Genomic DNA, 15,300 nt, shown 5'->3' with positions numbered 1-15,300 from the left:
TACTGGACATTTATCACTCCATTTCATAGGCTTTCTAGAAGGGATATGTAAGTTTAAGTAGGTACACCTAACTCCATTTGTGAACTTTTGTGAAAAGACTAATTTGTGATATCATGTTGATTTAAAAGTTTTCTTTTTTTATTATTTTAAACTTTATGATTATTATTGAAGCCATCTGTTTTCAGGTTATGGATGATTCATCTAATGATGTTTTTTAAATTGGCAATGGATATATTTCTGAATTTCTGAAGTCAATTTTAAATAAAATGTCAAGTTTTTGTACAGATTCAGGATTTCATGAAGAGAAAATTATATACACACAGTTTTAAAATACTTTTTTCAAGAGGATTTGAGTTGCCTTTCAGAGAACTGTCATTCAAGTTGTCAGTTTCTCTGATACACATATATATTCTGATATATATATTCATAGGTATTATATATTTTATATATACACATATTACACACGTGTTTATACTTAATTTCCAGTGAATTATTATTATTTCTTTTTGCTGAAGTATCATGTCCTTTTCAAATATTTTTGTTTTGCAATAGACTATACTATATGTTGATAGGTTTGGAATTCATAAATTATGTAAATAAGTGAGACAATGTTTGAGAAATGCTTTCCTAAAGCTAGGCACTCAATGCTTTTCATTAAATGCTAGTTATTTTAATAAAGTAGTAAGGCAAATTAGTACATTAAATAAAAATAGGACAAAGCAAATTAACATAATTTTTCATATCTGTGTGAAATGTAAAAAAAAAATTTCTATTTATTGGGCAGTATTCACTCAACTTCCACTTTAATAATGCCATACAATGTTGCTTGAATTTAAAGCGTATTAACTAGGTATTTAATTTATATAATATTTTAATAGTAATTGGCACAAGGCTTCACCTCCCTTTTCTATTCAAAATTTTTCTAGGAGTTTTTGATCAAAATTGCCTCTGTGAATCAATGTGAAAGAGAACTTATGTATTAATAATGGTTAAAGAGATTAGTTCCATTTGGAGGCATTTGCATGCATACTCCACTGATCATCTCTTATCAGATTATCTATGGTCTAGCACCATACCATTATCTTCCAAGACTGTAAAAGGTGCACAAGGATTTTTTATGTTAGAGAAAAAAGTGTATAAAATACTAATAATTCTTAGCAAGAAAAGTTAAATTTTCAAAGATTCAAGATTCTATTACGGGAAATAGATACAATGAACTTCCACAGACAGATGATTGATTGTCTTGATCTTGCTAAACCTCTAAAACAGCACTTAAAAAGGGTAAGAATAAGTCACAATATATGAGGATATCTACGTATATATATATATATTATTATAGGTATAATATATCTACATATCCTCATATATATTATACCTATAATAATTGTATGTAATTATTGGATTTAAAAAGCAGGTTACATGAGTATTCTATGGAGGACAAGAGAGTAACTTTACAGTGGAATAACTTGACAAATACTAATTTGGTAGTGTAATCAGGTTATATCATTAGTCAAATCATGTTGAAAGTGTGTACCCTTGATAAGGTATGATGCCTGTGTGATATTCCATCCCCAAATTCATAACCCCAGTCTAATCATGATAAAAACATAGACAAACTCCAATATAGGGCCATCCTACGATAAACTTGAATAGTACTCTGTGAAACTGTCAATGTCAGCAAAAATAAAAGTCTGAGAATCTATCCCAGCCAAGAGTTGCTGACGTGACAGGTGAAATGTATGTGGTATCCTTGAACAGAAGAGGACATTAGGTGAAAACTATGGAAATTTGAAAAAACTAATGACTTCAGTCAAAATAACATATGAAAATTGGTTCATTAATTTTAATAAATATATTCATTTTAGTTGTTAATAATAGGAGAAACTAGGTGGATGGGAGTGGAATATTCTTTATTATCTGCTCAGTTTTTCTGTAAATATAAAGCTGTTCTAAAAAATAAAATTAGTAATAAAAAAGCAATTTAAAGTGTATATTAAAACAGTTTTCCTTTTCTCTTTAAAGTATGGGAAGTGTATTCCAAATTTATCATTAGTGAATTCTGAGAGATCATGTTATGGAGAGACTTTCATTTATATTTCCCCTATCTGTACTGAAATTTTTACACTGAATTTTTTTATTCCTTTTATTTGCATAAAAAAAAACCTTTTTAAAACTATTTAGTGAAACGTTCCATGTTCAATGTTAAAAATTAAGGAAATTCATATTATGTATGATGAAAATTCACCTCCATTCAGAAATAGTGCTATAAATTTCAGGATTTGGTGAAATCTATTTCTGTACAGTATTCTGTATTCCTCTATAACATGTACTTTCCTCACTCAGCATTTATCATGTATCTTTATCAACCTTCATTCAGCATGATTAGAACAAAGTTAAAAGCTTGGTACAATTTTGTGTCCTTTGATTCATGTTTAGAATTTCCACAGGAAACGTGTACCTGTTTATAGTCCCACCACCATGCTTTCAAGCTACAACAGTCATAAACTGAGTCTGGCCAACCTTTTAAAATTAGATTTCTCTTAGAAATTTGAATTCTTCCATTCTTTTGAAAAATCAGTAAATCTGGCATTAGTGCACCACATTTCTCTATGAAAACAACTGGCTTTTGCTAAATAATACTACCACAAATACCCTCCTTATTCCTTCAGAAATGAAAGTGACTGTGACTTGATATTTCATTTTACTTATTATTTTAAAAGTGGAAATATTATGATAGCCAGTTGAAATACTGCTTGTGCATGTATCCCTAGCAAAAGGGATAAAGGGCAAGGGAGAGAGAAAAGACTACACTTGTGAAAACCTGGGAACATGCATAAGTTTCCTTGTCAAAGTAAAGTATATATCTATATGTTCAACATGAATACAAAGTGTCCCCATTGAAGGAATTCTAAAGCTGTAATTAAAAACAAACTCATTTTACTTTTTTATTTACATTATGACTCATATGTGAGCTTGAGTTAAGTACTGCTTGAATAGTATTTTTTAATTTTGAAGTTCTGTTACTGTTTTCTGAGGAATTTTAAAGGAATGCTGCCTAAATAAGAAATCTTTTATTATTATAGTAGAATGTCCACTGGAGAAGGCAATGGCACCCCACTCCAGTACTCTTGCCTGGAAAATCCCATGGATGGAGGAGCCTAGTAGGCTGCAGTCCATGGGGTCGTGAAGAGTCAGACACGACTGAGCGACTTCACTTTCAATTTTCACTTTCATGCACTGGAGAAGGAAATGGCAACCCACTCCAGTGTTCTTGCCTGGAGAATCCCAGGGACGGGGAGCCTGGTGGGCTGCTGTCTATGGGGTCGCACAGAGTCGGACACGACTGAAGTGACTTAGCAGTAGCGGCAATGTCCACTGTTGGACTTTTCCAATATCTTGATAAATACTGTAATTATTTCTGATTGCAGCTTCTTGACCAAACATTCATGTTTTTTTATGTTCTTACCTATTGTATTATAACCCACTAATGACTTAGAAAACTCATTTGTTAAAGAACACAGGATTGCTTATTGGATATAACAATAACTAAAGTACTGTTTTTCTTGTTTTTTTTTTTCTAAATTTTTGTTTGAAAAAGTTATTTTAAATGTCTTTGGGTAAATAATGGAATGTTAATATATTCTTTATAATTTTAATAAAGCCAGAACTCCTGTTCTGCGGTTTAGGTAACCTTTGTAAATTGTTCAGATTGGCAGGCCAATCAAAGGAAATATTTATAAGCAAAGAGGAAAGAATAAATAAAAGATGTACAATGGTTTAAAGGAAGAGAAATAATATGTCAAAAGTCTTTTAGAATTTGGGAAAAAAATGCTTAAGCTATTTTAATTTGATGTTCAATGCAAGCTAATAGAGTATAAATTAATGTTATAAGTGTGGTAAACATAAAACATAAACAACATTCTGAGAAAAATATATAGTGTTGTGACAGAATAAAGATTAGGAAACATATCAGGTGACTTATGTCACTTATGTATGAGGAAAGTACAGTAGTATGTTATAATATAGCATAGTGTAATATAATAATATAGTATGCTATACTATATCTGCTGCTGCTGCTGCTAAGTCGCTTCAGTCGTGTGCGACTGTCTGTGACCCCATAGATGGCAGCCCACCAAGCCCCGCCGTCCCTGGGATTCTCCAGGCAAGAACACTGGAGTGGGTTGCCATTTCCTCCTCCAATGCATGAAAGTGAAAAGTGAAAGTGAAGTCGCTCAGTCATGTCCAACTCTTAGCGACACCATGGACTGCAGCCTACCAGGCTTCTCTGTCCATGGGATTTTCCAGCAAGAGTACTGGAGTGGGGTGCCATTGCCTTCTCCCATACTATATCTAGTATACTATATATATATCAATACTTTATATATCTATTATATATATATATAATATATTATAATAGTATACTAGATGATCCTTTTTTTTATAAAAAAATATAGGTTAGAATTAGGAAAAATATGCCTATCCCCCCAAAAAAAGAAAAAAGTAATCAAACTTAGAAAAAAATAATATTTCTCATTGTTAGTTTGGAAAAGTTAAGCATACATATTTTTCTTATAATCCTTAGAAATATCATTTAGGAAGGATGGGGCTATCCTTATTTTAAATGAAACCTTTTTCAGGGCCATTGGATCTATATTGATAATATTAAAATCATAAGTACTGACTTTTCTTTCCTGGAAATCAACAAATACTTTGTTTCACTGTGATCCAGTGTTGTTTTGTGTGTGTGTGTGAGCGAATGGTTAATTTGAAATAATGTGTGTGCATGTATTTTAATGGTCTCAAATATATTTGGTTAAGATGGTGGTACAATTTTGTGGAATGTTAGTTTTCATGAACAGGTTTCCTACAAACTTAATTTTCCTGTGATTTCTGTTGCTAAAATGTGGTGCTTACCATTAACAGTTTATCTGACATGGGAATGAGTTTCAAAGGAGAATAATATAAACTCTCTTGACTTTAAAAAATCTCAGTTGAGTTGTTATTAATAAATTGTAATGCATTAAAAGCTAGTTAGGCCTATTGTGCTGCTGGTTCACTTTTCTGAGGCTTATATTCAGTGGTATTGCATTGAGTATTTACTGAGTAAATACTTATATGTATAATCATTAATTTGAAATAATTTTATAGATAAGTTGTATATATAATGCATCCATGCTTTAAATTTTTTCTTCTAAAAATCTGCATGACAGACATATTTAAAAAATTTGTATACAGACTCTTGGTTATTTTATTGAAAAATGCCATTCTATAAGGATGATAGAAGCTTAGCTAATGCAGGTTTATAGTTTATTTTTGAAATGAAATATTCTTTCTTGGAATACTTATGATTTATATAATATAAAAACATATAAATATTTGCATGGATGTGTAAATAATGTAAGATACAAACATTTTTTAAAACAGGTTTCTCAACAGCCATCTTTATCAAGCTTAGAAACCTTAATGGTCTCACAGAAGTCTGAAATTGAGTATTTACAGGAGAAACTGAAAATAGCAAATGAAAAACTGTCAGAGAACAGGTCTACCAACAAGGGTTCCTCAGAGAAGAGCATCTTGACAAGTACTGAAGGGAAATGTAAGGTAGGGACAGTTGTCACTTTGTGAAATTGTCAGGATGAGGCTAGCAAGGCAAGAGATGAAGTTAAAAAATGAATAGCAACATTTACTTCTCTGTTTATATTTCTGAAAGCTTTTAAAAAATACCATGTATCACATGTTTTATAAAATCATGATTGGGACTGGCAAGTTTTCCCTTTTTGAAGATTGAGTAATATCTTCCTAATTTAATTAACTAAATTTATTAGTAGTGATATGCCTCTTTTGCAGTAAATTAGCATTCTTACATTAAAAAGTTTTGCTAAATATGCCTCATCTATCTAATCTATAGATAAATTAATCTAAGTAGAAATTTTAATGTGGTATTAGCCCTTAACTCAATTTTCTAATTTTCATCAGAAGAAAAATATATCTTAATGTTTCTATTTCATTTGAATGTGATATTTAAAATACTACCCATGTGAAATATAAATTATAAATTAAAATGTAATATTAATATGGGCAGTTACATATTTTCAGAGTTAAAGGTATAACAGTGGAGAATAAGTAAATTTTTTGTACCATGATTCTTATTTATTAATGTCTCAGCTTTTCCTTTTCATAGTATTTATTGCATGTTCTTGTTATGCTGCAAAAGATTCTATGAACATTGACTAATATAAAAAGTCAAGAATGTCAGATTGTAAATATATTCTTTCTATATGAATTGAAATAAGCTTTTCCTAAAAGTAAGGAGTTTTAGAGGTATATTTCTTACACTTTTTATTTCATCAGTAGAAAATATTTTTTAAAGTAGAAAATCATGTTTTCAAGATAATTGTTTCTCATTCTTTTGAATTTTCCTATGAGTAAGACAAACTGTCTTAGTAAAAGAAGTATTTAAAATGAGACTCATGTTTATGCGGCATTCTTATTTACTACCTCTAAATTATTAGTAATTTTCAGAAGAATGAGCTTTATTATATATATTATCTTTGTATGTATATATTTAAACATAACTGCATATACGTTTCTTGCAATTTTTGAATAGTTTCACGCATTGAGCTTAATTTAAATGAAAAAAAAATCCTAAAATTGAGATACATTATAGAATCTAATTTGATTTTGTGCTATATGGCTGAACTTTAGAAATGTACTCCTTTGATGTTTCATTGCTTTTTAAAAAAAATCAGGAAAATTAGAGTGATATTTTGAACAGAGAATTTTCTTTCTTTTTCATAAGGACATGCAGTAAGTATGAGCAATATGTTGCCCAGCTTAATAGTTGCTTTCACATATTCCTTCTCCAGATTGGTATATGAAGCTGTACATAATATAAACACACATTCTCGTCTCTAGTTAGCCACATTATAGTTAATGACCATATGGTCATTATGGTGTAAGATCTACTGTCTGTTGTATTTATATTCCTCAAGCATATTGTTCCTTAGACTTCACAGTGTGTTAAACTATTTCAAAGGGAAAGAAACCCTTTCCCTCTTGTTTCAGGTTGTCCTATCAAGTGTAACCTTGGACCCTGGAAGAGCAATTAGACCAGCCTCCATCCCCTCCTTTGTAATGAGGCTTCTTGCATTTCTGAGTCCATAACCCTTTAGTCTTCCCTAATGGGACATCATTATTCTGAAAGAAACAATGTAAATGTAAATGAATATTCTCATTAACGAGTCACAGAGAAACCTTTAGCGGTAGCACTGTGGTAATTCCGCTTGTTATTTCTCTGGTATTCCATGCAGGATTTTTTTTTTTTTATAATTCATTATTAGTATTCAAAATTACTTGTTCTTTAATTTTGCATGTCTTTCATAATCCAGTGTTCCAACTAGCTCAACCATGTCCTTGTTTTATTCTCGAGGAACCACCTGTGAAACGTTCAAGGTCTTTGTCCCCAAAGAGCTCTTTCGCAGACTCAGAGGAACTTAAGAAGCTGAGAAAAGCTGAAAGAAGGATTGAAAACTTAGAGAAGGCACTACAACTAAAGGTGAACATTAAATGATTTCTTTAGTAATAACCTTGCATAGGTAAGAATATCCCAAAGTAAACATTCTTTTCACAAATGACTGGTTATCATTTAATTTTCCTGAATTTAATTACATGTATAAAAATGTATCATCAGTGCGTCTAGCTCTTAATATTTCTGAGGATCATAAAGTAATAAAAAAATTTTACTAGCTGAAAACTAAATATATATTCACTATTTTAAAATTACAGGGGATATTTTGACTCAATATAGGGAATAAGTTTCTTATAGTTTCTCAGAGACAAAAAAAAAAAAATAGAACTATAGCAAATGGAAAGAGAATTTCCTGTAAGAAATGTGAGTTAGCAACTATGGTGACCTAGCCCAGACTACTTAAAATTGTCCTTTTTAGAAAAATTACATAGTCAAAGTGATAAATAAATATGTTATTTTTTCCATTTCAACTGTATTTGTCTCAAAATATAAGACGTTCGAGTTCATGTTCTACCAGTCTTTAAAAATTGTAAATCTTTATTGTTCTATCTTTAAGAGTTTGTACTTTCCAACTCATTATTTGTGAATTATTTTTCTCAGAAGAAGGTGGTTGTGTGTAGGGAACTGCTTCTATGTGACTATATTGAGGGCTTTAATTTTTCTGTGAATTTAATATGGCTAAAGTTGTCATTCTTCATTCACAACTACTGGAAAACCAACACTGAGATTTAGCCATTTAAATGAATCTCAAATACTTTTAAAAATTTCTATGGAAAGGCCAATGTATACATGGTGAGAATTCATATATTTAAAGCTTAGATTCTTTGTCATATAAATGATTCCTAGGAAAATGTTTTCACTTACATTATTTGTGCAATACAGCAAAATATAATTTAGAGAAATAGTTAATCACAAGTCACAACTAACAGTTTTTTTCTGCTTTTCTCAAAGAATTGTTTTATATTTATTTGGAGTTAAACTATTAGTTCAAAAACAAAGGAAAATTACCATCTATTGTTACTCTCCAACATAAAATTGTTGCAGGAAGGGGACCCCTTCCAGGGCCTGAGAGTGGGCTCTTATCTTAGAGTAAGCAATGAATAGTCTGAGGAGTCACATGAGCTTGACAAAGAGACTTTACTGGGCAGAGGTGCCTGGGTGGAGAGCAATAGGGTAAGGGAACCCAGAAGAACTGTTCTGCCAAGTGGCTCAAAGTCTTTGGTTTTATGGCGATGGGATTAGCTTCCTGGTTGTCTTTGGCCGATCATTCTGACTCAGAGTCCTTCCTGGTGGTGTACACATTGCTCAGCCAAGATGGTACCAGCAAGAAGGATTCTGGGAGGTGGTCGGACATGTGTTATTTCCTTTTGACCTTTCCTGAACTCCTCTGGTTAGTGGTGGCTTGTTAGTTCCACGTTCCTCACCGGGACCTCCTGTCATAAAATATCTCAGGGAGATAGTTACTGTGATTCGAGGGTGGGCAGTTTCAGTCATTGTGGTTCCCCTAACAAAGTGATCAGATGACATCAACTTGCTAGCATTTAGCCTACTTGAACTTTATACCCCTGCAGTTATTTGCTCATTCATTTACTCATTTGTAATGTATTGGCTTATGCAATTAGCTAAGCATTGTGCAGTCACTTTTATAACAGGCAAAAAATAATGATGCTGAGTGAGTAGTTAGAATCTAGTGTATTAGTCTAAATGTGTAGGTATTCACAGGATATTATGGGCATGTTTAAGATGCCATCATCCTTCTTTTGCATAATTCTTAAAATTCACATATGAAACCTTCTTCTATCCTCTGTTAATCTGATTCTCTAAAAAAATAGAAACAATAAAATATAATCCTTTAGTCTTCCCTAAATGAGATACCATTATTCTGAAGTACATATATGTGTGTATGTGTGTGTATATATATATAGATAGATAGATAGAAGGATTGACTGATTTAGTCTAACAAGAATTGGCTTATATGATCACTTGATTATGGAGTCAGAGATCCAAGGTCTGTAGATGTTAAGCTGGAAATCCAGGAGAGATAATAGTATAGTTCCAGTCTGAGTCCAGAGGCCTGAGAACCAGGAGAGCTGATGATGTAAGTTCCAGTCCCATTCTGAGTCTGAAAGCAGACCAGTATCCCAGGTGAAAGACAGTCAAACAAAAAGAACAAATCCTTTCTTCCTCATTCTTTTATTCTGTCCAAGCCTTTGGTTGGTTGGATGAAGCCCATCAGTTTGGGGAGGGCAATCTGCTGTATTTAGTCTGTTGATTCAAAAGTTAATTTCATACAAAAACACCCTCACAGATACACCCAGAAATAGTCATTAACTAAATACCTGGGCGATCAAGATAACATAAAAATATAACCATCACATATCCCATTTAATAGTAGAGGACCTCCACTTTGCCCCAAAAAGTCTGAGTCTTTTTGTTTTTGCCAGGAATGAGTAGAGCAGTTTCAGACATTTTTATATCTATTTTCTTCCACTTCTTGAATTTCTTGTTTCACAGAGTCTCAGAAACATACTAATTTATCTCCTCGTTCTCTTTTTCTAACAACAGCTCTTTGGGATGAGGCCTCAAGTTTATTTTTAGAGTAAAATTATTTTTCATATAATTTCTTTTTCATTTATATTTTTCTGCATCTTCTTTCAAGTTAATTGATAATCTTGAATTTCAAATGTTTGTTTTCTTCCTCAAATTTGCAAAATAAGCAAAAAAATGTGAACAAATTTTGTTTCTTTGTATTTGTTTTCTTCCTCAAATTTGCAAAATAAGCAAAAAAAATGTGAACAAATTTTGTTTCTTGTATTTTGTCATTTAGAGGAAAGAATTTCTCATTTTAATAGAACAAAATAGTTAAATGAAAAAGGCACTCTAAGGGCATTTAGCAAAATGTCCACCAGGCTCCTCTGTCCATGGAATTCTCCAGGCAAGAATACTGTAGTGAGTTGCCGTTTCCTTCTCCAGGGGATCTTCCTAACTCAGGGGTCGAACCTGGGTCTCCCACATTGCAGGCGGATTCTTTACCACCTGAGCCACCAGGGAAGATCTTGGGTAAATAAAACATGTATAGTAAAGCAACTCTAAGACAAGTAGTTGGGAACAGGGCACTTTTTTATTTACAACCTGACTTTAGTGAGTATAACTCATGTTTAGTGAAGACAGAAGACCTGTTTCTGTTTCTCCAGTATTAGGCAATATTACTATCATTATTACTCATGTACATGTGAGTATAAGATAGGAATTGATGATGTGTTTGTGTTTGTTTCCTTAGGGCTGCTGTGACAAGCTACTATTAATATAAACTGGCTAGCTTAAAAGAACAGAAATGTATTGTATCAAAGTTCTGGATACTAGAAAAGTCCAAAATCAAGCTGTCAACAGGGTTATTAGTTCTTACTGAAGTCTGTGTGGGAAGAATCTATTCCATTCCTTTTCCTGATAGATGGCCTTCTCCTTATGTCTTCACATCACCTTCCCTCTATTAATGTCTCTCTCTCTGTCTAAATTTCTCCTTTTTATGAAGAAGTCCAGTCGTATTGGATTAGGATCCACCCTATCTCATTTTGGAGCTTCACTGGTGGTTCAGACTGTAAAGAGTTCCTCTGCAATGCAGGAGACCTGGATTCGATCCTTGAGTCAGGAAGATTCCCTGGAGAAGGAAATGGCAACCCACTCCAGTATTCTTGCCTGGGAAATCCCATGTTCATAGGAGCCGGGCAGGCTACAGTCCCTGGAGTCTCAAAGAGTTGGACACAACTGAGCAACTAACACTTTCACTTTCTCATTTTAACTTGCTTACCTCTATAAAGATTCTATCTCCAAACAAAATCAAAAATCACAGTCACCTTTTGAGGTAGTAGGGGTTAGCACTCCAACATAACTTCTTGGAGAGATTTATTTCAACCCATAACAGTGTCTTGCGGTTTTTAAAATACTTTGGGATCATGGAGCTCCTTGTGAAGAACGTTCCCCGCTAATACACATTGAATATTTGAATACCCTTTCCATGCTGGTATTCTTTTGAATCCTGTTCTGCAAGAAGCTAATGGGAACATGACAGACAAAATGTTCTTTGCTTAATTATATAAGCAGTGGATTAATATCTGTTTTTGTGATCCTTTAACATATCAATGTGCATTGTGAATCTATAGGAAGGTAGAGATATATTGTTTCCCAGATTTACTTTATACCAATTAATATTTCCTCAAGGACTGTTGTTGCATGGAAGTTACTCTTGGAAATGCTAAAGAGAAAAGACATGCTCCATGGCATGGTAGGTAGCTTTAGGGTCCCAAGTTGATCACCGTGGTGGATTGAAGGGAGGAAGGGAAGGTCAAAGAAGTTTCACGAGCCTGTGTTACATATGTATATAAACTCTGATACATTGATATGCTATTTCTGCATATTACTTTAATACTGAATATTATATAACTATTAACACAGGGTCTTACTAAGCTCTCTCTTGTGGCTAGTTGTATCTGTTTTCAAGAGGGGCAACTGATGTTGTAATTGTAGAGACAATAGTAATAGAGATGTAAGCCATTATTATAAAAATACTATCCGTTTTCAAATCCTGACTTCATGGGTATAGTGAATTATAAAATATAATTTGGAAAACAAAGCATCAGAGCTTTATGAAATTCTTAGTTAGTTCAGTCACTCAGTTGTGTCCGACTCTTTGCGACCCCATGAATCGCAGCACGCCAGGCCTCCCTGTCCATCACCATCTCCTGGAATTCACTCAGACTCACGTCCATCGAGTGGGTGATGCCATCCAGCCATCTCATTCTCTGTCGTCCCCTTCTCCTCCTGAGCCCAATCCCTCCCAGCATCAGGGTCTTTTCCAATGAGTCAACTCTTCACATGAAGTGGCTAAAGTACTGGAGTTTCAGCTTTAGCATCATTCCTTCCAAAGAACACCCAGGGTTGATCTCCTTTAGAATGGACTGGTTGGATCTCCTTGCAGTCCAAGGGACTCTCAAGAGTCTTCTCCAACACCACAGTTCAAAAGCATCAATTCTTCGGCGCTCAGCTTTCTTCCCAGTCCAACTCTCACATCCATGCATGACTACTGGAAAAACCATAGCCTTGACTAGACGGACCTTTGTTGGCAAAGTAATGTCTCTGCTTTTCAATATGCTATCTAGGTTGGTCATAACTTTCCTTCCAAGGAGTAAGCATCTTTTAGTTTCATGGCTGCAGTCACCATCTGCAGTGATTTTGGAGCCCCCCAAAATAAAGTCTGACACTGTTTCCACTGTTTCCCCATCTATTTGCCATGAAATGATGAGACCAGATGCCATGATCTTCGTTTTCTGAATGTTGAGCTTTAAGCCAACTTTTTCACTCTCCACTTTCACTTTCATCAAGAGGCTTTTTAGTTCCTCTTCACTTTCTGCCATAAGGGTGGTGTCATCTGCATATCTGAGGTTATTGATATTTCTCCCAGCAATCCTGATTCCAGCTTGTGTTTCTTCCAGCCCAGCGTTTCTCATGATGTACTCTGCATATAAGTTAAATAAGCAGGGTGACAATATACAGCCTTGACATACTCCTTATCCTATTTGGAACCAGTCTGTTGTTCCATGTCCAGTTCTAATTGTTGCCTGACCTGCATATAGGTTTCTCAAGAGGCAGGTCAGGTATTCCCATCTCTTTCAGAATTTTCCACAGTTTATTGTGATCCACGCAGTCAAAGGCTTTAGCATAGTCAATAAAGCAGAAATAGATGTTTTTCTGGAACTCTCTTGCTTTTTCAAAATTCTTACTGTCCTTAAATTACCATGAATCTGTGCTTTACTGACTTTCATACATTTGGCAATTTTATTCTTTTAGGACTTTTCTATGCCATTTAATAACATCAGTATGTCCTTTGAGTACGGTTTATATCTTTTATTTTTCAGTGCTCTAATATTCATGAAGTTTATACATTCTGTTGAAATTATAAATCATGGTTTCCTTGGTATTTTATAAAACTTTTTTTTTTAACTTAAAAAACCTTTCTATCATACTCTGAAGATTGAGCCACTGTTTTATTAATAGTGTTCATGCTCTTATTGCCGTATACTGTCAAGAAGCCTTTGAGCAAACTAGATGATTCGATCAAGAATCGTTTCTGTTCTTACCAACTCAAAAGTAGAATTATAAACATCATTAAAGAAAGTAAATTAATACATCTTTGCTGTTTTCTAGTGTTTTAGCCATTACGACTTGTTTGTACACAGAAGTTAAAGCCTCTAGTTTAGCTAGTTTAATTGCTAAATATATAAGAAGGTATTCTGTAAATATTTTATTGAATGACCTAATAAGTGGACCTAATTCAGCGACAGTCCATGGGGAACTTTGGGATGTGTCCTCAAAGGAAAATGTAGTAATTAGTGATATTAAATGTATTTTTCAGTTTTTACAGTTGATTTTATTCTAAGATCTTTGAGGATATTTCCCAAATGATGTACTGTTGTTTAGAGTTAGGCTATCATAAGGCTGATGGAACTTAAAGAATCATATTGCAAGCTACAGTAAACTTGAATTTGTTAGAATAAGAAAAATATTAATTTGATTATTCTTTTTAAATATTTCTTTTGAGATATCCAACTTTTGACTGATAATTTCAGCCAGCATCTGCTCTTGCAGTTTAATTGGTAAAGTCATTTTTCTTTGAGCTGTATATATATACTCTATCTTATATTTACATTTTTATAAAATTTTACTGTCTGTTTCTGAAGTAGGCTAAAGGAATGATAGTCTCTAGGACCAATTTAACCCATATATTATAATTTGATAACAGTTTTCTTAAAGCAGAAAAATCTAATATGATTATTATTTTAAATTGTCTGTCAAATCAATTTACCAAATAATATTTAGTTTGATTTTGTTTTAATAGTTTGGATTTTAAGAATTTTATAAGAATTATGTTTTTTTTTAATTTTATAAGAATAAAAGAATTTATATAAATTTTTAAGAATTATAAGAATTATATAAACATTGTAGTGGTAGGTATAGTTATGACTCATATAAAATTAAAGGAGAAAGCTTATCAATAAAACTGTTTTCCATAATTACTGCTTAATTGAAGGAATCACTTATTTCAGTTACTGTTAGAAAACCTAAACTATTTACTGATAGGGGGTATATTATGCTAAAGTTTTAGGAATCAAAAGTGGCCACATCAGGTTCTTTGATTAATTGCTATGCTTAGTACAGAGCCTGGTACATGGTGATTGATATGTAGAACTCAGGAAGTTTTTATTGAGTTGTTGTTTAGTCACTAAGTTGTATCCCCATGAATTGTAGCTCGCCAGGCTTCCCTATCCTCACTATCTCCTGCAGTTTGCTCAAACTCATGTCCATTGAGTCAGTGATGCCATCCAACCATCTCATCTTCTGTCACCCCCTTCTCCTACCTTCAATATTTCCCAGCATCAAGGTCTTTTCCAGTGAGTCGGCTCTTCGCACCAGGTGGCCAAAGTATTGGAGCTTCAGCTTCAGCATCAGTCTTTCCAATGAAATTCAGGGTTAATTTCCTTTAGGACTGACTGGTTTGACCTCCTTGCTATCCAAGGGACTCTCAAGAGTCTTCTGTAGCACAACAATTCGAAAGCATCAGTTCTTCAGGGTTCAGCCTTCTTTTTTGAGTCATAATATAGTTGATTTCTACTTAAAAGAATTAGGGAAAATATTGGATATAATTTCAGTGATTAATGGTAGCTGAGGAAGTACTTAAAAATGCTAAAATAATGACAGTACTCTGAATAAGAAACTCA

At 33.2% G+C, this 15,300-nt stretch overlaps 1 protein-coding gene across 5 annotated transcripts in view; it reads left to right on the top strand.

Annotated features, from left to right (window-relative positions):
• The window catches only part of CNTLN (centlein), a 352,113-nt gene that overhangs the window by 189,902 nt on the left and 146,911 nt on the right, over nt 1-15,300 (top strand). For all 5 annotated transcript variants that reach the window (XM_061425221.1, XM_061425222.1, XM_061425223.1 and 2 more), the window contains 2 exons: nt 5,425-5,601; nt 7,430-7,555. In XM_061425221.1, coding sequence (XP_061281205.1) covers nt 5,425-5,601; nt 7,430-7,555 — 303 coding nt within the window. The remainder of the gene's footprint in view (nt 1-5,424; nt 5,602-7,429; nt 7,556-15,300) is intronic.

The sequence above is a fragment of the Bos javanicus genome, chromosome 8, assembly GCF_032452875.1.
Source record: "Bos javanicus breed banteng chromosome 8, ARS-OSU_banteng_1.0, whole genome shotgun sequence".
NCBI classification, from domain to species: Eukaryota; Metazoa; Chordata; class Mammalia; order Artiodactyla; family Bovidae; genus Bos; species Bos javanicus.
This window is presented reverse-complemented; position numbering and strand designations above follow the sequence as displayed.